This window comes from Rhopalosiphum padi, chromosome 1, assembly GCF_020882245.1.
Source record: "Rhopalosiphum padi isolate XX-2018 chromosome 1, ASM2088224v1, whole genome shotgun sequence".
Taxonomy (NCBI): Eukaryota; Metazoa; Arthropoda; class Insecta; order Hemiptera; family Aphididae; genus Rhopalosiphum; species Rhopalosiphum padi.
In genome coordinates this window covers 26,202,486-26,226,287 of record NC_083597.1, presented here as the reverse complement: position 1 = coordinate 26,226,287, position 23,802 = coordinate 26,202,486, and the positions used below count along the sequence as shown (strand labels likewise).

Sequence of the window (23,802 nt, the reverse complement as noted above, 5' to 3'; positions counted from 1 at the left end):
TTGCCAAGTTCTGCTGTACGTTCCTTTGTAAATCTACATGTAACCGATTTAAGTCCGAAGTGTAAACAATGCATTTTATATATTAATTAAGTTAGTTTAACATCTAAAATTAGTAATTACCGACATATGACCATATAGCATACACAGTTGTCTTCAAAAATGTAATTTTTCAATTCTGTTTAATATGTTCAAATGTTCATGAAATTACATGGAATTCAAATTCTATTGGAAAATCTTGAGCGATGGGTTTTAAGAAGAGAGAGGCGTCTGTAAGGGTGGAGACAATAAAGGAAGCTTGCCACTTTTAAAAACGTTTTAGTTAATTTTTCTGGACAAAAATATTGTAATTAGATTAACCATAACACAATTTCTACATGAATTATTAATGAATATATTATGCACATATTATTTAGCAATTTTGCTCTATTGCGTTTAATATTGAAATAAATTGATCAGTTATCGAAATAAAATCTACGATAATAAATATAATAAAATATTATTTATTGTTCCATGGAGTTGTTTTGATATTTTTATTTTTATTGTAGTTTTAAAAATGATATCGGTACACAGTTTAATAGTATATTATATACTATATATATACCGTATATCTACCAACCATAACTTTACTGTGTGCACTAGACCTGAACGCTTGCCACAGAAAATTTCTTCGGAATAATTTTGTATAATAGTATGGTTTTTAAATTTGTTATTAGCACGCAGTAATTACTAATTACTGGCTTACTACTGCCTACTGATTATTTTGTTTGAATTTCGGTACGTTGGTAATTATAAAGATGTAGGTACTTCGACTACCTCGTATCCAAGGTTTAAAGATACCTATCACCATTGATTATACATGTGTATGTCTTAAGGAAATTTATGTATTGAACCTTAAAAAAAATGGCTTTTGATATTGTCATATTATAGATAAACAAAACTAGATGAGTTTAATCTCTTGCAAATAAAATGGGTAACAAATCATATATTGTAATGACAATATTGACATTTTATTAGTGCACTTTTTACATATTTTTTTTAATAATACTGGCCTAAATAATGTTTGAAAGTTTAGTTTTTGTAACTCTATAGTTAAGTTAGATACAGCTAAAGTTTCACACATTCCAAATTTCCACACGTGTTATTAATAGAATAAAACTTATTTCGTATAGATATATTTTTTTAGTCCGGCTAATAGCTATATACAGCTGTCTGCCACTTAGTTTACACTACAGCGTTGGTGTTGCCTATCTTACACGTTGAAAAGCAACATTTAAATATAATATATTGTCGTTAATTCAAAATAAATTTAATTTTATGTTTGGTATGTTGAAATATTGAATTGGTGTATACAAATATACAATTAATGCATTTGATTAATATAATAAATAGATTGTTTAAATCAAATGCATCGATTAAATTGGACATTTTTAGAGTTTTACTATATAAGCCACTAAGCCAGGATCCAGGATACCAATAATTATCAATGACATTTTCATAGCAATATTTAACTTAAATAAAAAACGATTTCAAATTAATTTATTGAGTATTTCAAAAAAAACTATTGATTATCTGATTGTTGACAGTGATTTATAGGTACGAATGCATGTAGTGAAGGCTCAAATAAAATAAAAGGTTGGTGAATTGGTGATAAGTAGGGATATGAATTTAATGCACTAAAAAACCTTAAAAATGCAATAAAGTATAACTTATAATGTAAAAAATGCATTTAAAACGCTTCACTAATAAGTGATAACATTTTCTATTTCAGTTAATGCAAACATTTTTTTCTTAATATTAGATAATGTTCAAATAGCTTATTATCAACATATAAATAATATTTGTTGATTAGATTATAAGTTATAACTAATTCAAAACAGAACTGTTATACAAATACATTTAGAATTAAAGTAAAAATTTGAATACCAAGAAAAAAAAATCAACAATAAATATTTATTCTCTTTTGATTAGAACTACATATTGTCTATTAATTTTGAATTCCCGACATAATAAAACTATAACTTTCTTATATGCTTTTTACTATATTCATCAATAATTTTCTTTGGAAATTTTTTAATATTCCTATGAATATTCAGGAGTTTGTGTCTAATTAATCAACTCTTTCATTGTTGGGTATTTAAATGCATTGAAAAGAAGTTCTTTATAGTAATTTTAGGTTTATTCAAAAAGAATTTCTAAAATTATTTCTACAAAATGATTACGATTTACCTCACCTTGAACTTCTACAATCAAACCAATAATAATAATATCATTACAATATAATTTTCAATTTTTCCAATATCATTATGTAATAATAATTTGACAAATACATAAGTATTTAAAAAAATTAATTAATTTTATCAGCAATGTATCTGAATCTTCCCCCGCCCCCTGGGGTTGTTGGAATTATTTCTATAAATATACACATAAAAAAATAAAATAAAATGCTTTACTAAATAATAAGACAAAATAATATCTTTGTATTAGATAACATTTCTTTAGTTTCTGCAAACATAAACTCAAGCCTAATTATTAAACTAGAAAAAAATAATTTCTTAATGTTAAAGTACAGTAGCTACTTGCTACTTTTTACTTAAGCTTTAGTACACTAATATGTTACATTTTCAATACTCTTACACTTTGTAGAATTATCATTAATTAATATTATTAATAAATTAATAATATTATTTAATCAATGGTATTAAGCTAAAAATAATAAATATTATATATTATTCAATCAATTTAAATAAATATATTTATTATGGATTCATTTGTACAACTAATTTTCCTTTACAATTTGAAATTTTATTTCAAAAAACGTTATTAAACATACACAAGACTGCAATTAAGTTGTTTATTTATATATTAAGTGTTTTTATGTAAATATTGAGGATTATTAATAAATAAGTTAAAAATAATAAAATATAAATTGATATTCATAAGGTTTATAATATTATGAAAACATTTCTAAGTGGCTGTATAAACTATTAACGTTAATAAGTATGAAAAAAATAAAAATAAAAATTGCGTAATATAGTAATCTAAAATCAATAACAAAGAAATGCCCAATAAATAACACAATTACATACTCTATGAACATTTATTTAATCGTATCAAAATATGATACATATTACACAGTAAAATTAAAACTTTAGGAAAAGCAGGTAAAATATTTAAATATCATATAAAAAACAGTCAGTTTAACTTTTTCCTTTTCTTTTTTAAATATACAAATTAACAGAAAAAAAAACATTGTTTTGAATAATATTATATGTTTCATGAATTTATTATGTAGAAATGAATAAAAAAAAACCCCTATTGGTCAAACAAGACTTAAATATTACTTTCCTCGTACATAATTACCCTAATAAATATTCAATCTTTAAGCATTATTTTTATTTTTTTTTATTTTTTTTTTTTCAATTTCATTAACCATACGAATACTAATAACCAGACACGCGTGATTTATAATAATATATACACATATATAATATGTCATTAAAACTTGACGAGACAAAATTCAGTATCTATTTAAAATTCTAAAAACATCTACAAATTTTTACATTCACGAAATTTGAGGTAATAAATCGCAATTTGTTTTCTTATCATCTGATATTTAAACTCCCTAGAAAAAAATCACTTAAAACAAATTAGGTATTTATAAATATAAACATTATACTATACAGTTTCTTTACAAATATATTTTTTTAAAGTTATGGACGATTGGTTTTGAATTTGTCTATTAACTGCTCATAATTTTTATTTGTTGTATCAATTAGAAAAAATTTTTTGGTACAGATTAAATTATGATTCTACTTTATTTAAAGAAGGTTCTATCTTTATAATTAATCAATATTAATATTGCACCCTAAAGTATAACTGACCATATTTGTTGATAAATCTATTTTTATAAATGTATATGTATTATTATATATTATGCATTATATAAATATATAATATACATATTTAAAAAAAAATTCAAACAATGGTGGGGATTATTATTTATATCACAAAATATTCATGTCCTCAGGAGCTGTATTTCAAACAACAACTTGTTCAGGAGGTAATGTTGGATCTGCAGGGGGATCTGAAGGAGCAACACTCTGGGTCTCTGACTTTGCTGACCACTGTGTCCCTGCTTTAGTTTTATCATAAGGCACGTTGCGACCAGCCCTACGTCTTTCACGTTTCTCTTCCATAATCAAACGTAATCGTTCCATTTTTCCACGAGTAGCTGCATTTTCTTTGGTCTCACTCTCTATAAAATAATTTTAATTTAATAAATTATATATTTAAGTTTTCATGTTATAAATGAGACATTTTATCAATTTCTTACCGGTGTTATCAGAATTAGTAGATGTTTGGGCAGACATACTATTTGCGGTAGAAAATGGTGTAGCTGCTTGGGCAGCTGCAGCAGCAGGAGAAAGTGTAGTTGCTGTACAGACAGCTGGTGTGCCTGATCTAGCAGCAGCTCTGTACTGTGGTGTAGCACACAGTAAATCATTGAGTATATGTATGATGGTACTAATGTCACGTTTTGGACGGCCGAAGCGATCTTGCAAGGCTGGATTTAAGGTGCCTATAATAATAAATACACAATTAATAAGTAACATATATTGTACAAAAAAATACAATTTTTTTTTTTATATTGTTTAGGTAGTTCAAAAATTGTTGATGCAACCCATGAAGTTAATGGCAGACATATAAGTAGTTTTATGTTTTCAGCCAAGAAGCCTTAGGCCAACTTAACTGTAGGAAACCATGGAAGATATGCATAAAGCCTTAGTAAGTATTTAAAAATGAACATAAAATTTACCAGAAAACGTTCCAGAGTAAACGCCTTTTCCGTGATGTTGCATGCTCTCGATTATTGCACCTGGCCTTCGTTTGAACCCAATGTGCATCTGAAAAATAACGAAAAAATGCATTAAATAAACTAAAGATTTTTTTTTAAGTATAAGAAAAATCCATAATTTACTAGACATTCTTGGAACAAGAACAGAATTTCAATATGAATATAGAATCGGAAATTCTGAAGTGTACATTTTTATACCTTAATTAAAAATTATAATTTAAAGTAAATGTAAATATGATAAAAAAAAAATATATTGACACGTTGATTACTTTAATTTAGAATGAGTACAAACAAAAAACCGTTAGAAACGACTTGTAATTTTTCAACTATCGTGAATTTTTACTCTAATATGAAGTTACGAACTTGCTTTGATGACAAAATAAATAAATAAACAATATAACATAAACGGTCATCAATGTTTTATAGTATACAGTTAAAGAACCCTCTGCATATAAAAGTATTGATAAACGGTGACTGAGAAGACTTGGTATTTACGAAAAGGGAATCCACAGAATAAATTCAAACAAACACTCAAGAAAAATCGTCCGATAAATATCATCGGCACACGATCACCAACGACCCGTGGAAAAATGTGGCAGCAGCGGTAAGACACACTCAAATTGAAGAAAAAATATTCAACACAAATGTTATATTATTATAAAATAATAATGATCAGTGGCGTGGCGAACTTGACATTTTTCAGAGCCTAGTATAATATTCCACCCACTCACCCGCAAAACCCAATAAAGGCATTTACTGTCATATTTTTAACTACCCGTCGAAGTTAACATTAAAATACTAGTAAATACTAAATCGGTCACTACCTACCTATCACCTACTCACCTATCAACCCACCGACCCTTTGAAAAACTCACAGGCGGCCGCAATCGATTACTCCTTCTCCCTCTCTTCGTATAAGTTATGATAATATTATTATAATAATACACGCACACCATGCGATACCAGTTGTGATGTTATGTTAACATTTTATAATCTAATTGACGAGATGGCGGTGGGCGATTAGTGATACGTAAGTGTGGGGGGAGGGTTTAGGTAAAAAAGCAACGACCTGCCTCAAAATTGGCAGCCGCCCAACGACGCACGGCGGCTGCGTCCGTGTATGCACAACGCGCAGGGTGGCGGCGGCGCTCAGAGGACATCGTCGTCGGCTGCTGCGGCGGCGTCCGGGTCCCTTAACCGACAGTAGAGAGGGGATGCTAACGGTCCGCGCCTCTCGTGGAAACAGGGGGGCAACCGCGAGGGAGTAAGAGAGCGTGATCAATATACAGTCGAGGGGGGCTGCGTCGAAAGCGGTGAGCCCCGGCGGGCAGGACAACCGAATCGATTGGTGCGGTGGCGACGACGCCCGGCGCGCGGCCAAAAAAAAAAGAAAAGAGAAACCTCTCCTTCGCCGGTTTCCACACGGCACGCGGTGCGACCACCCTTGGCAACGAGTTTTCGTCTCCGGGTAAACAACAACGTACTGCGTCCCACCGAAAATGCACGAGGGCGACGGAATACATATTATTATTACTACAACACACAGATGTGTGCCTGCAACGATTAATACGCCGTGAACGCGTGGGTGTCGACCAGCGGGCCTCCACTGACGCAACGGCGGGCTCCCACATTTCGTGTAAATGGTGTGTGTGACGAGTATTATATTACGAGGGACGCGTAGGAGTACATAATAATGATAATAATAAAAATGTGAACAAGTACTAACGGAGGTAGGTAGATAGGTAGGTAGGTAGGTAGGTAGGTAGAGAAGAGATTTAGTCGAGAGCAGTTTGTACCTATTCGTCGTTGAATATATGCGTTTAATATAATATAATAATTAATAATATTCGAATGTAATGACGGGATTCAATACCAACGCAGTGTAATGGCAGCGAAGAAGTTAGAAAAAATAAAAATAATAATAAATCGTATTTATATTTTATCGTGCTACCGCCAACGGGACACTGATGAATATAAACCGACACTGCTCAGAGGAGGGGACCTCTAACATATACACTCCAGTGCGCACTATCGAAACACACGAAATTAAAATGTCACTGTATCTACATTAACAACAAAATAAAATATGATATGCGTACAGACCAACGATCTAAAGATGAATACATAAATGTTAAAAATGTATGCACGTAGCATGTTACATTATAATATTATTATTATTAATCGGTTTCTCTTGGAGAGTGAATAGTTATTATACTCATATTACACAGTCTACGGAGGAGTATGATAATTTATAGCTTGAAAAATACATACGAGATGTGACGGACTGTTAAAAAATTATTTTTTGTCGCACACGGAATACGAATTCATTGTGCCTATGCTGAAAGATATTCAACGAGTTGTTGGTTACATTCTAAGACCAGATGGTTTCCCGGAGAGGTTAACCTTATTTGACAATTATTTTCAAAACTCGTTTATCTGTATATTATTTAGCAATATGGGTGTTTTAAAAATAAATTTTAGCAAATACTAAAAATACTCTATAGCAAATACAGCAGTGATATTAAGTTATAAAAAAACAAGGATTTATAAGCTGATTACGAGATGTATAATAATTGTCAAAGTGAAAGTAATAGCAAACTGCAAATGAATGCCTACAATATGAGTATTTATATATATATATACAATACACTGCCAATTTTATTGCTGAAAACTATATTTAATTTTTAAATACAATTCCATAATCTATTTAAGTTTATAATTTAGAAATACTAACTCTATTTATGATATTATAAAATGGCTGATTGTTGAATACATTTTGTTTATTAGGGCCATAGGGATAAATGTTCAAAGATTATTCATTTATTATTAAATACATACATAATAGTATTAATAGTACATTTGATGAAGCGTGAGTATTCATTAAAATTAATATTAATTTGAGATAAATGATGAATCCTTTTTCTTGTGACATTCCATTTTTTAACCGATTTTTAATTTTCGCATATCATATAATTTTAAAAGCACAGAGAATTGCACAGAAAGTTGTGTTATTTTACAGTAGTCTCTTTGATATGCTATTATACATACAAATGTATTTCATTTGTTTATATATAGAATATAAATATATACTAATTACTATATATAAAGATTGTAAATTACGAAATTTAATAAAGTTCTAGTTCTTTATAACTATCATATTATATGGGATCAAATATTATTGACTAATGAATATCGACACATGTGTAATCGAAATTATGTCATTTATGCTACTCAATTGATAAAATAATGAAAGAATTTAGTACATTTTTATTTGTGTTTTTGAAAAATAATACATAGTAAAAAGATAAGGAAAATATTTAAAAGAAATCAATGCTGAAAATGAATAGTTAATTTATTAATTATATAATTAAAAATAATACTTCAGAACCAACTACCAAGGAATTAAATTCATTACATGTATTAGACACAGTTGAGGAAAATATACACGTCAAAAAGATCTAAAAGATAGTCTCCGATACTTTATATTGTAAATTTATACATTGGTTTCAACACAAACTTTGAAATGTCCAATCGTATATCATTTAAGTAAGAACAATAAAATATCTGGATTAATTATATAGTTATAGTTAATAGATGTTCATGATTAGTTTTTGAGAAGGAATAATAAAAGTACAATTTAAGTAGAATATATTGTTAAAAATATTTGGAACTTTTATACCAATTTTTAAAAAACCAGCGAGTAGCTTCGATAAAATCATTACAATGTTATGCATAAATGCATTACAAAAAACAGCTGTAATAATAATAATAATAATATATTGTCTTGTAATATTATTTATGTTTATAATAGCGTTAGTTAATATTTGAACAATAAAAATATAACGAAATATTTGTTAACTTATAAATAATTATAGTAATAATATATACTATTCAATAATAATTTTTACCTAACCTAATACATATTTTACGGATATACTAAAAATATTATTATTTACGTATTAAAAAAAAAAAATAATAATAATAAGGCAACACTAAACCATCATCATTAATTCATATGCTATTAGTTATTACTAATAAAAATTGGATAATTTAAAATAAAATATTAGGTGCCTGTTGTTTATTCATGCCTTGTTGTATAGGTAAGGTCGACTCACTTACAAATAAATTAAATTTTATACAAAAATAAATCACAAAAACGACGTAGTTATTAAGTTTTTCTTTTTAACGATCAACAATCCAAATTGTATACATTTTATAGTGTTGAAATATAATACCTGGTGCATAATTAATTTCATGAGACAAAGAACACATATTGCGTTTTTTTTAATTATACTTAATTCATAACATGAAAACAAATATATTCATTAATGCAATATACAAACATGAACACTAATAATTGATTACATTTTAGTGCTTTTAATAGATCCATTTTAGTATTGATGTGGTTCTAAAATCATTTAACTTGGAACTATGGCAAATGAAACATAAAGAAATCATCATAATATGAGTTCAAAATCTAATGCAGTTCATTATACTTTAATTTAAAATATAAATAAGTATTTTTCTTAATACAAAACATATTATATTTGTATTTTGGACCTTCATAGTTATAATTAACAAAATAATAGTTATTATACATATCGGGAAACATAAATCTGAATTACTTTTATTCTGTTACTGTTTATTAATTTTATAGTAACGAGTAGCCGTGAATTGTGATGACTATCGTTAACTAGCAACATGGTAATGGTTTATACTTTTATATTAAATATTAATATTCTAACTAGTTATAACTTAAACAATTTTACATACGTTAAATTAAACAAAAAATACGTTTTAGATGATAATCGAAATATAATAAAAGAGATTTAACGTAAACAAATACATTATTATTTGTATATATTATATAATTAAATACAAAACAGCTATTCATGATATTATATTATTTACTTGTCTCACATACGAATATATGATTTACATAGAGCAAAGAACACTTTTTATTTAGATGTGGAGTGTGCGTAGGAGTTGGTCGCACGCGGGGGATGACAAAAAGAAATATTGGGTGGGCGACGCCCACAGGACCATTGTCCATTAACAACCCCTTCACAACACGTACCAACGATGAATAAAACATTTAATGCTTAGATCTATTTATTTATTTATTTTTTTTTTTTAAATTGTACTATAACAATGAATACTTAATATATTATGTTTTGTTTTTTATAGAAGTAGATTACGAATAACCTAAAATTAAAAAAAGCACTTGACTTTTCTTAAGTAGAATAAAATCAGCTATCTATAACAAGTGAAATAAATAAAATATAATACGTTTTTATTTATAAAACTATTTGTATTTACGATTATCTTAATAATTATTATTTCTTAATTGCAGGTGTTTTTATTTTTGCATTATATTTTATATACAAAACTGTAAATAAAGTTAAATCAATATTTATTGTTCCAGCATTAAAATAGTGAAATGTTTGATCAATTTTTGTCTTAATTGATAAAGGCACGAATTGGATATGTATAATAATAAATAGAAAAGACAGAATGTCGACGTTTTCGTAAAGTGTACATAAATAGGAGATTCAGTAAATAATAGAGGGAGTAAGGGGAAAGTAGTACTCGGCCCAGTATACCTATTGATTGCCACCGGCGGTTCGGTCCGCTCTATTTGCCGTAGAGTTTATTTTTTACGAGTCTCCGAGGCAGCACAGGCAGAATCGACACAGTTACCAGACACCGTTGTCCGGCGAACTGGAACACCGAGTACCGTAAAACACGGATCTCGTTTACGGTTACATTTAACGAATCGTCCGATGGAGGCACACGGGTTTAACCGTTGTAGCGGGGAAAGCAGATTTTGAGCAGAAAAATATATTCCATATTTATAAATTGTTTAACATAATATGTTGTAACGAATGAACACATAGCCCAAAAAACAACAGTTTAATACACCATAGCTATTAAGATACAAACAAAAAATGTTGGTACAGCATAATATATTTAAAGCGAAATTAAAGATAATATACAATACAAGTATTTCCGTTTTATTCGACGACCAATATAAAATTCTTTTGTCAGGAATTATAAAAATATAAAAAACTTTCGCATTATTTCAGTTTTTTCATAGATTCGATTGTATAAATAATTTAAATAAGGTCATAGTGATACGGGAAAATTTTACGAATATAGAAGACAAGTAAAACGTTTTTCACCGCGTATTGGTTAAAAAGTTTTAGAAACTACATTCAAAATCAAAACAACTATATAAATTATAAATATAGGATAACGTTAAGTTATCCAGCAGATCCAGCAGTATATTATTCATATACAAAATAAATAATACATACACACACCCACCAAAGCGTCTCATTGTTTTCGGCATTTCTAGAGGGCTAGCACATTTGGAAACAGAAGGAGTGAAAGAGAGAGAGAGAGAGAGAGAGAAAGAGTCGATCAATGGAAAACAAGGTACGTGTGTGTGTGTGTGTATAGCAACGCCGAGTACACAACACAAAAGGTCGCACCGGCCCGGGGCCTTTGTGATAAGCGACCTCCCGCGTGATCAATATGACGTCGATTTCACTGTGGCGGCCTAACCACGCCCTACAGGGATACCCGGATTCTGCTGGGCCGCCGCCACGGCATTTTTGTACATGCATCGATGTACAGTACTAGTACACAATACAAAATAATTGACACACACACACACACACACACAACAAATAAACCGACCGAAAAAACGTGATGGGCAGGGAAAACAACAGTACGTGTTCGTAAAAAAAACTGTAGACACACATCACACATTGCCGCAGCACGCATGTATAAAATCCCATTTCGTTTAATTTCTCTCTCTATATATATATCTTTTTTGTGTCTAATGTTTATTAATTTGGTCGTGCAAAGAAACTCGGTCGTATTTCACCTGGAATTGAGGTCATCGGATGTGTACATTATAATATTATACGCCGTGTACGCACAACCAACGCCACTCACAAAGACGACGACTACGATTATGGGACGGTCGCGGCGGCGGTGTGGGTTAGTGTGTGAACGAGTGACAGCGCGCGTATATAAACGGCAACGTCGACAAGTCGGCGACACGACTCACCTCTTCTACTCGGCCTGTACAGTGTGTGCGGATGCTGCGGGCCCGCGGCCACACATTGATCATAATAACCCTCGGGACGCGAGAGACGAAATTAGTATACCCCCGGGCCCCGCGCGTTGCCGGATTGCGACGTTGCCGCCCACGCAACAATCGATACTACGCGACTACGATACGAGACACACGTCCGGGCACAAAAAAATTAAATCAATCACCCAGAAAATATCGACTGTATGGCTGTAACACATATAGGTACTCACTCGGCGCTAATTTTAGACGCGTTACACGACCATTGTATAAATTTTCTACCACGACGAACCGACGAAAAAAATCCCATTCGTCCCGTTCGGATATTTTAGTTTTTTCGTGATGCCGTTTTCATTAAAAACGTTAAAATAAAAATTTGCCACTTACCTCTTTTGAACCGCTTTTTTGTGGTGAGGACTTCCGAAGACAGTTGTTTCAGGGTCTGAGTAAGGTTCCGCGAAGCCTCGGCGAGTGCTCGGGTGTCGAGTTGCGGTTTGTCTCCCGTGGCCGTGGCCGTGTTGGTGGATGCGGTCGACGTGCTCGCGTCGCACGAACAGGGCGCCGCAACTGGTGCGGGTGTTGGTACAGCAGCAGCGGCTGCTGCGGCTGCGGCTGCTGCAGCTGTGGCGGCGGCTGCTGCTGCTGCTGCGGCTGGCTGCGGCCGCGGCGACAATCGGTGATGGGGCAGGGGGTTGACACGTCCTCGGTCGTATCCATCGAGTTGTCGTCGCTGTCGTCGGATACGTTACGGACGCGGGTAATTGGGTAAGCGTCCACGCCGGGGGATCAGTCTAGGGGTGCCGATGATGTTGCCGGCAGAACACGCGGTGGCCGCCGTCGCGGTGGCCTGGGGTGGTTCGGGAGCCACGGTCGACGCGTTTAGTGTAGCCGCTGCACCAGTGCTGGCCACGGTCGAAGCGGCGGTCTGCAATCGTTTCGACGAACCAGAAGAAGATACGGTCGATAATTGCAGCTGGATGAGCATCATGTGATCGCCCAGTCTCATCGTAAGGTTTAATGGTGCTTTGCCCGATAGGAAATCGTTGACCTAATAACAATAAAATAAAAGCAACCATTTAATATAGCCATATAGGCAATAATATGTCGACATTAGTTCGCTTAAATTTGAATGCATAATAAAACAGTATTGTGCTTTGCGACGTTATGAAATGGTTTTTACAGAATAGGTACCAAAATATAAAAAAATATATTAATGTTTTATTATATTAATTATGTATACCAAAGAAAAAATGTATACGATCAAAACAGTAAAATTATTAAGTTGTATATTTGAAAAAATAGATATATGCTTTTGGGTATTAATATTCGTATATTCGTGTAATAAACTTCAACGTTAAATTAAAAACAAATTAGGAAATATTAGTCTAAATACATAATGTATCATGGTTAATGGTTATATATCAAATATATTTACTTTGTTAAACAATAAACAACTCACGCATGCAGGTGTAACGAGTGACATATTTAAATAAAATAAGCGAAGTATGACATTAATTTCCTGATATAACTTTAATATTCCACACATTGCGTAATAATGTTATAGGCGCAGAATTTGTGTTTTAACCACTAGATGACGCCTAAGCTTAAAATTAGTAGATTGGGTCTATCATAACAATTTTTATAATGGCGTTTATCAAAATGATATTGCCCATACTTCAAAGTTGAAAATATTAGTTTTTCGACATTTTTGAAAATTTAGTTAGAAATGTGTTTACAAATTCACAAACAGAACCCAGAATATGGGTGTAAATTTTCCAAAATAAACAATTTTGGAGTTTTTTTTTTGACGTCTAATACATAGAAAATTAATGAATTTTAGAATCTAAAATATTACTTAATTATTTATTATTCACCATTAAACAATAACAATTAAGTTTTTTTAACTTAAAATACAAACATACATGCATAAGCATAAGAAGTATGTAAAATATCTGGAAAATAATTTATTATTTATCAGTTAATAATTCATTTATCACAATCATCCTAAATTTAATACATTTCTATTATATTTAACGGCATTGAAGTAATCACTAACAATAAAATATACGATTTAATAGTCAGTGCTTCTTTTAAAATATTTGTATACATTCTAAATATAACGGTGTATAGCACCATCGTTTCACAGTTAACAGCAAAATATCATGAATTTTTAATCATCTTAGTCAAAAGAAATCTATTAAATGGAGAAATTACCTGAGAGTCGTTCAAACTTTCCAACGCCTGCATCACACTTTGTTCTGGTCTCTGAACCTACAAATAAAAATTAGGCTATATTAAATACAATACAGTATTATACTTTATAAATATAAACATTTTTCAATATTTAATAAGAATGTATGATTTGTGTACACAAAAATTGTCTACATAGGTTCTATTAAACGTAGCGATAAATATTAATAAAATGTTATCGGCAGGGTGTGGTCCTGGATTCACAAGGTCCCTCTGATAAGGTCAACGCCCGGTTTGGAAGACGGCCCGCCCAATTTTGTAAATATACTTTATATATTTATCTTATAATATAGGATTCCGTGTTTAGTCTAAATGCAATTTATGATTATTTTTGGCATGAAAAAATGTCCATTGAACATAAGCCCGATAGCACTTATTTAGGACACACTGTGTTAACATGGTAAAAATATATTATATCAGTGGTTTTTTTTTCCCATAGTCGTAAACCACGCGATTCGCTTTGCCGACTGTATATCTAGAACAGAATAACGCAACAACACTGATCCACTTTTACACAAAACATATACCTACAACAAGTTTTTAGCACAGACTTATATTTTTTTTTAATAATTGTAACTGTAAAAACACATATGTTCTATACATGTTATATAAAACAGTTTAACAGCAAAGTTTTAAATAAATAATATTTTTAATTTATTTAAAATTATAATGTTAAAAGTTATTATTAAGTACATTATTATTGTAAGCTTCTTGGTTACTTATTAAGTAATAAGTAATAAGTAATAAATTTACATTTTATAAAAAAAGGAACACAAAATACAAATACATTACAATTAATTATATATATATATATATAATTTAGTATTTTTGTGCATTTAAAAAGTTTATACATTGAAAATAAACAAAGAAACAATTGACAACTTGAGGGAATTATTAATTGTTATTACAACTTAAAATATAGTAAGAAATTAAACCATTAAAACGTCAAAAAGGTGTTAGATGGCGTGTGAGAAGTTTTTTTTATTATTGTTCATTTAAATAGTCACAAAGGCCAAACAAAAAAATATGAATTTTAAAACATCAACCTAATAATAAATTATAATTGTGTAATAAACACATCTAAAAAAAAAAAAATATTTTTTATTTTTATTTGCCTACTTCTAAAAGTACAAAAAATGTACCTTATAAACATGTTATAGACCTTATTCACAACAATATAGAGTTTAAGACGTTATTAATTATCAATTTTTATTACAAGATTTAACTTGATATTTCAAATCTACTTTAAATAATAATACAGCGTGACCCTCAATGTTTTTCGTTTTTAATTAAGCTAAAATAGGAATATACGATGACTTACCATGAATAAACACCGCATAAAAAATATTACTAGAAAGTATCTATTATAATAGGTATTTACATTTTATATTAAGAAAATCGTGTTTTGATATTTCAAATTAGTCATTAATTTATTAAGTATTTTATTCCCGAAATAGTAATTCTACCGTATTGCACATAATTATATTTAATTTAGCTGTGTTGTCATCTTTTTTTAATAAAATAATAAATGGTCTATTATTCATATAATACTTTGTTAATTATAAATTATATGTTCATATTTTATAGTATCAAAAACACTGTAAATAACTTATCTTATAGTTAATTTATTATTTATAATTTAACTTATAAGTATTACATATTGTTTGTACTTATGTCCTTGTAGGGATTATTCAAAAATAAATACTTATTAAGTTATAGATAAGTATTTCATGCAAAATGTTTTTATTATTCACATGTATTATTTATACATGAAAATTATTTTTTATTTTAAAATAATATTAATTTATGCTATAATGTCAAATTGTTTACATTAAGTTCATCATATACATAACAGTCAGTAAGTACTATGGAATAAAAAACGTATAGACTTACATGTTGTAGTCGGTAGACCCGTACGTCATACCCGCATGTATTGTCTCTGTCTTACAAACATACAACATTACAAATTTGCATTCAGTAAAACCAATTGTTAGCTTTAATATTATTAAAGTGAATAAAAATACTATCAAACTTTTAAGGATATTATTCGTGTTTCCTACGTCTATTATTTATGTTATTTTATTTTTTAAACACAGTATGAACATTTTTAAACTGCGATATTTTACACACTCATAACAGTCATAACTTATAAAAATAATATGAAATTTTGTTAAAAATCGACGTACAAATACAAACTAAGTTATCGATAATAAATTCATTCATTCTAATATTAAAACTTACAACACTTTGATTCTATTGATCGAACATTTGCTGTTATGTACGTAAGACGAAAATATTATAAGCGGGTGTGACATACTTTTACTTAGCAATAAATTTATTATACTTAAAATATAAGCTAATTAAAAATATGAAGAAATTAAATGATGAAAATTAATTTATACAAATAAATATTTTTGTTCCATAAAGTTAATACCAATCGAAGTATTAAGTATTAAACACATTTTAATGTAAATTTAAAACCAAAAAATGTTAGCTGTACCTACGATAAGTGACATAAAACTCATAGAATGTAACAAAACATATTACAAGTACTAACATAGATCATATCAGTATATTGCTAGCCCTAGTGTTTGTTTTAGTAACGTAGTATGTTGTGTAGATAAAAATTCTAAGGTGGAGCCTATAGACGTTTAGAGTAAATTCTATCATAAGTTAGATATACATTCAAGGTAGATACACATATTATGTAAAATTAAACTAACGATGAATAAAAAGATAGGTATTAAATTATTACAATGAGTACTTGAGTATTATATACCCGTATTTGTACATAAAATAGATTGTATTCATACTTAACTTTTTTCTAACACTTTAACTTGAACATAAATATCAAACATTATTGGTATTTAATATGAGTTATTATACAAATAGAAACTATTTAATTAAGTCGTGTTTATTTATGAAAAATGTATTATAAAGTAGGTTTAATAAACCAATTTTTTTTATAATAAAAAACATTATATTTATATATTTTTTTATATGTATTTTCTTTTTTAAAGTTAAAGGAAAACAAAAAAAATAAAATAATCTGTATAATTATAAAAAAGATTCATGAATAAGACGACTTAATCGAAGGGGTAGTCCCCAATCCCTATTGAAACTACTTTAAATATTATTTTTATTGTTTTAAATAAACCAACTACGATTTCTATCTATCACATCATATATTATTATTGTACGCTTTTCACATTTCAAATATAGGTACTAGAAACGTGTTATAGTAGTAGCTAATTCAAAATTACGTTTTTAATTTAGGCGGACAACAAGAATTCATTAAATGTTTTAAAAGAACGGAATAAAACGATGGTAGAACCCACCTCCGGCCCGGATGACGATCGGGTCATAACGGGTGTTGACCGTTGGCGTTCGGTGGCGTTTTGGTCCGAGCGAGGAGAGAGAAATAGAGAATATTATTATTCGAAACACTACGGTCTACGACGACGAGCCGCCGACACGAGGTGTATACCGTTGCCCGGATCCCGTTACCCGGACAACGGGACAGCCGGCAATGTGTAGTCATAACGGGACACAGTTACAGCCCCGTTACAGGGTATCCCGAAAAAATTTGTTATACAAAATAATAATAATAATAACAGTGATAAAAAACTTAATAGTTCACAGTTTTACTATTTACAGTACCCCCCTCCCACGGCTAATCGAAAATCATGCTTAACGCACATTCACCAAACCATACATTGATCATTTCGAAAATTTTGTTCGATATTTTGAACTCTGTACATTCGAACAACCGCGAACACAGTATAATAATAATATAAATCGTAAATAATAATAATATTATTATGATCCGTGAACATTATTAAAACCATAGCTATGTTACGTTTATGCATTTGTCAAGTAAGCCTAAACGCGACATAGCGTTCAAATAATTATTTTCAGATTTTAGTTATTAAAAACGAATTATTTGAAACGACTCGCGACTGTGTAACGTGGTTGTCGAGTTTGTAATTTAATATTTATCGAGGTGATTATATTTTATGACAATTTCGCAATTAAATAGCATACTATAGTAGTTTAATATACTTTTATAATCAACAACTTCGGAAAAATAAAAACCTCTATGGCTCTATAGTAAAATCATAAAATAAACTGTCTATATGTATATATTAAATATAAAGTCAAAATTTTGAAGAAACAATTTATATTCATACACGAATACTATCAATATTGTATTCAGTTATTACTTATTGCACATGAAATATTGACAGTCTAAATATACAAACATTATAAATATATTATATATATTCTACAATAGTAAATATGACAATTATTATCGATTTATAATTATTATTCTTGAATTCACACGATTTAACATAATTTAGATAATAAATTAAGTTAAGTACATGTAATAACTAATTAATATTACTGTTTTTACTTGTGAATAACGAAAAAAATTCAGTCATAGTAATGTTCAGCTACTAATAAATGCAAAGTAAAATAACACCCAGTTAAAGTATCCAAATACTTCCGAAAAATTTAGTTAAACAAAAAACGTATTACTTGCTACTAAGAGTAACTATATAAATAATTAACATGATAATATTTATACTTTAATTTTGTTTTATCATTTACATTATTATAATAATATAATATACATTCTATGCATGTTGTTTGCGGTTTGTACAAGACATATTAAAAAAACATTCACCAGCATAATAATTGCGTATTACACTGCATAACAGTAAACTAAAAATTACAAAGAACACAATTTAGATTGTCTCTGAAATATTACTATCTCGTACAGTTCATGCGAGCTGTTAACTTAAATTAGTATGATAAGGGTTTTTATGAATTAAGATTAATTTTACGACTTTCCTTTTAACTCAATTGTTTATTATTAAACTATATATTTATATTGTATACTGCAATATTTAATTACAGTTTACTATTTAAAAAAAAACCGAACAAATAACAGTAAGTATAAAAGCAGTATAAAAATAATTATTCTATCGAGATATTATAACAAGGGAATGTAAACAAACTTACAAACATAAACAGTAAAAATACCGAGATAGTTCCATAAAGTTTTAAGATTCAATCCATAAATGTTCTAAATAACTTATAGGTACAAAAAAGGTGATGTAAAATGTATACTATTCAAAAAATATAATATGAAAGTATATTAGAATTAATTTCACAGATCTTACACCATAAATTACAATATTATAGGTACCTAATTTAAATAAATTGATTAAAATTGTACGATTTCAGAATTTCCTAACGTAATATTGTGTCAATAATATAACACTTAATAATATGACTTTTGAGTATTTAGCATTTTAACCTTAACAGTAGTTTATGCATATATATATAAATTATAAATTTAAAGTAACAATAATACCGTGGCGACCGTAGTGTATGTAATACAAACGTATTACGGTGCCCATAACAACGAAATAAGTCAAAACTTAAATAATACAATAATAAAGTTATTTTACGAGTATTCGACCTGAAACATTTTTTCAGTCATAAATAAATTGGTTGTAAATAATCCAATATTATGTTTTTTAGAAATAATAATTACACTGAACATTTCTTTTTACGAGATGTCGGTGTATTATTATATTGATTGACCGTCGATATTATTGCACTATTTGTAGGCAGGTCTAACCTCTAGTCTCGTCGGGCATATTGAAATTTAGGGAAACCAAACTAATGTGGAAGGAGCAATGGAGAACAAGGCCTACTTGATTTCCCTCTCCTTAGAAACATTCTAAAATCTCAAGCTGCGATGAGATGTCCTTGCACGTGCACATTGGCCGTTCTGTGTGTGTATAATAGTAGTAGTATAATATAATATATAATAATATGTAATATATCGTGATTATCAAGATGTGTGGCAATAAGGACACACAATACATGGGTATTATTTTATGTTTTAAACTGGTTTATTGTCGAGGGGTAAAGGGTGGGAGGATCGGGATAAAAGAGACGAAAAAGAAGATTTACTTACCAGAAGACCGGTTTCCACGCTGGGCAATAGGGTGAGGCGGCTTCCTTGCATCAACTGGTTGTCGTCCAACGAGCCATCTCTAAGTTGCCTATAATACAAAAAAAGACCATAAATCAATAAACGTCTGGTCAATAACTGTATAGTACGAGAAGAAATATCTCGGTTTACAAGTTATCAATTATCATCTAGTGTTATCGAACATTTATAAATATTATTATTTATAAGTCCCGTGAAAACTAGAAAATAAAATCCCTAACGATTTTCATATCGTGAAAATAATAACAACGGTAATAAATACCGATAGCGAGCAACAATGAGATTTTCAAGGTTTAAACGCAATAATAATAATAACAATAATTACAGACGCGTTACATAAATGCGTCGAATTACGTATAGGTATTATATTATTATTAATTATAGTTTGCATCCACTATGCGATTGTCGTAACATGTGGATAAACACCATAGCTGTAATATGAGGTGTTATTTTTTTATTATTATTTTATTTGTTTCACATATGCGCACGACGTTCCATCACAAACGTAAGGAAAAAATATCGTAGGATAAATTGCGGAGGGGAAAACAATAGAAACAACGGACGGATGCAAGCACTTTGTGAACCCCTGGTTTCCCAGGACGAGAGAAAGCTGCTTTTGACGCGTTGCTTTCTGGAGAATTCTTTTTAAAATACCAAACATCATAATGTCCGGAGACGCAGGGTATGGCATTTATACGTTTAACGAGCGGCGATGACGTGTTTCTTCGGGGCGGACAATGGAAAGAAGAGGGCGACCAAGCAGCTGTTCTACACTTGTCCAACAACAAGGGACCCGTCTCGCAGCGTCGGGTTATTCACCCCCAAATCCGTAATGGCGGTGGCCTCAGATAGGGGAGCGGCGACGTTGTCAGCTGTTGGGATTTCGATCCCACGCTCCGGAGAAGATAGACTCCGCCGCCGCCAATGATTGCGTAACAACCGCTCGAAAAAAGAATATTACACCCATAACCTTTTATCGTCTGTGGGTTACTACCTGCGGGGGGTTTGAAAGAGGAAAAGAATAAACAACGTAATCGTTTTGGGACGCGTTTGTAACAAAGAACGACCAATCAAATCGGGACAGATATTATTTTACATACCTAGCTAAAATTAATAATATTATATATTTTTTAGTTTGTTCTCGTGAAAAATATTTACGAAAGAGTAATACAGGCAGCTGCTACTTTAATGGTGAAGTTCGGGGGCGGTCGTTTGATAACGAATGTTTTGATTGCGAATCGCCCTAAATTATACACACATACAACCTTAATAAATGCGACTTCCGGGAAACGAGCGTACCCGCGCTATCGCCGGTCGATAGCATCGGCGAAGGAGGACGCGCGAACACCGGAACGAGCTCTCCCGGTTGGACACCTACAGCGAACGCAACCGGCAACGGAATTACTGAAATCCGTCGACAATAGACGACACGGGCGTGCAAATCCTGTTGGCATGGATTCGGCGGGTCGTGGTTTTTGAAAGTTTCGTTCTGATGTCGGGCGGGGGTGACATAGTGCTTACGAAAAGTGATGGTGAAGTCGTCAAGCAATGGAACGGTGGAAAATAATGTATATGTTATCTACGCGTGTTTCCAAACTGTTTAGAAACGACTACGACGATGACAGAAAAGCGACGGAACGGCAACGTCGACACTATTATTATTATACTCGAACGCCCCCCCCCCCGTATGTACACCGAAACGGATTCGGAAACCAACAACAATTTTTATCTCGAACGAGCAGCTGTTCCCCGAGGGTACGCGTGAAAAACGGGTCGGCACGCACAACAAAACAGGGTCGTGACCCCTTCCCCCCCACCAAAACGACAATGAGTCTCGCGGTAGGTTCGTTATCGGACGGAACTGTCGGTCTACTCTACCTGGAAACTTTGTACTTTGGAGCGCCGAGGAAGCGGCTCGGGCTATCCCAAGCGCGCGGCGTTGACCACAGTTGGGGGAACCCGATGACGGACGGGCCACCAAACGACGGAAACGGGGACAGCCGCGTCGAGAATGAGGAAAAATGCAAAAAAATTAATTTGTCTCACCTCTCGCGGTACAACAGACATATCCGCTCTTTGGGAACTCTCAGACGTTTGGAGATCACTTTCTTTAGACTTTCCACCGAATCGGTTTTGAGCACGGACAGGTCGAACTGGCCGCCGGTGGTCGGCGAGACGGTGATCGTGATCTCGGACTCCTCCGCGGCAGCGTGTTCGGACATAACAGCGCGAACGGCAGCGGCGAAGATCTTTCCTTCGGGGTCCGGATCGTTCGGGTCGTAGTCACGGGCGCCGACCGCGGCGTCGGCCGGGTCATCGCTGCTGCTAGCGGCCGCCTGATGATGGTCGTCGGCTTGCGTCGTCATCCCCGTCCTGTTCTTCTGCTGTTCCCGCTCGGCCTGTATCGCCAGATATTCCCGGTGTCGCTGTTCTTGGGCGGCCGACGCTAAGAAAGCGGCCGTTTTCGCCGCTCGTTTAGCCGCCACAAGGGCAGCCGTCCTTCTTGCCGTCTTTGCCGCTGCAGCCGCGGCCGCGGCCGTCGCGTCGTTGTTATTGTCCACCGCGGCACTGCTGCAACCGCACCCGGATTTTGACTCACTCGCGTCGTTGTTGCTACTGCTACTGCTACCTTCCATCGTCTCGTCAGGTTTTGATATTACAATAATATCAAACACAAATACTTATTTATATAGTATACTATATAGATTGGGTAAAGGGGTTTGGGTGTGTATGGGATAGTATATTTACTATAAATATATTATAATAAACGATTTTTATTTTACGGACGAGTAATGCAAGGAGGTACGAACGATGCCGAGCACGCGAAATCCGGTGACGTCGAATATCACAGACGCGAATCGGACGCCATGGCGGAGTAGTGACACAGCATGGACGGCGACGCGAACACAAAGAACGCGGACAATACTGGACGAGAGAACGGAGAAAAATAATAATCGAATAAAAAAAAAAAAAAAAAAACAACAAAACAAAATAATAATAAAAATATGCGTCCGCGAATGTACGCTAAACGACGGCGGCGACGAGACTAGACGACTACACGACCGTACAACGCCGTCGAATCGCGAAAAGGGAAATAGTGGAAAAGAAAGGAAGACGCGATGGCCGCAAAACGGAGGCATGTCTGTCACACAGACGAGCGTCGAATTTCCCGCCCGGAGCGTCAACCGTTAATCGATTATGGCTACACTGCACATTTCTCATTCATCAATAGATTACTCTGTAGTCCTACTACCACGGTGGCTGGCAGTTGTCCATAAAATGATAAGAACACCTGAGTAATGAATGATAGATTGAAGGTACGAAAAACGGGAACCTAACCTGTCCTATATAGTATATACTGAACCTACTACTCCGTGAGTGTGATTGTGATAAAAAAATACCCATCGCATACTATACATTGCAGGCACTACTATTAGTACTATTAATTATTCAATGGAAGTAGTAAATAACTAGTTTACTATAAGGTAGTAGCCAGTAGGTACTAAATTTTGCCATAGTAGTGTAAATAATATAATAATATTTGGTCCACACCCATCGTATTGGTCG

General features: G+C 32.0%; 1 protein-coding gene across 1 annotated transcript; it reads right to left on the bottom strand.

The window, feature by feature from the left end:
* Positions 1–3,083: 3,083 nt before the first annotated feature.
* Positions 3,084–23,336, bottom strand: LOC132917296 (midnolin-A-like). The gene is given in 11 exon segments (XM_060977973.1): positions 3,084–4,255; positions 4,334–4,579; positions 4,817–4,904; positions 12,345–12,362; positions 12,364–12,610; positions 12,612–12,649; positions 12,651–12,740; positions 12,742–13,005; positions 14,172–14,228; positions 20,200–20,287; positions 22,282–23,336. Coding segments are annotated over 11 exon segments (1,944 nt in total). The 5' UTR covers positions 22,872–23,336; the 3' UTR covers positions 3,084–4,037.
* Between the last annotated feature and the right edge of the window lie 466 nt (positions 23,337–23,802).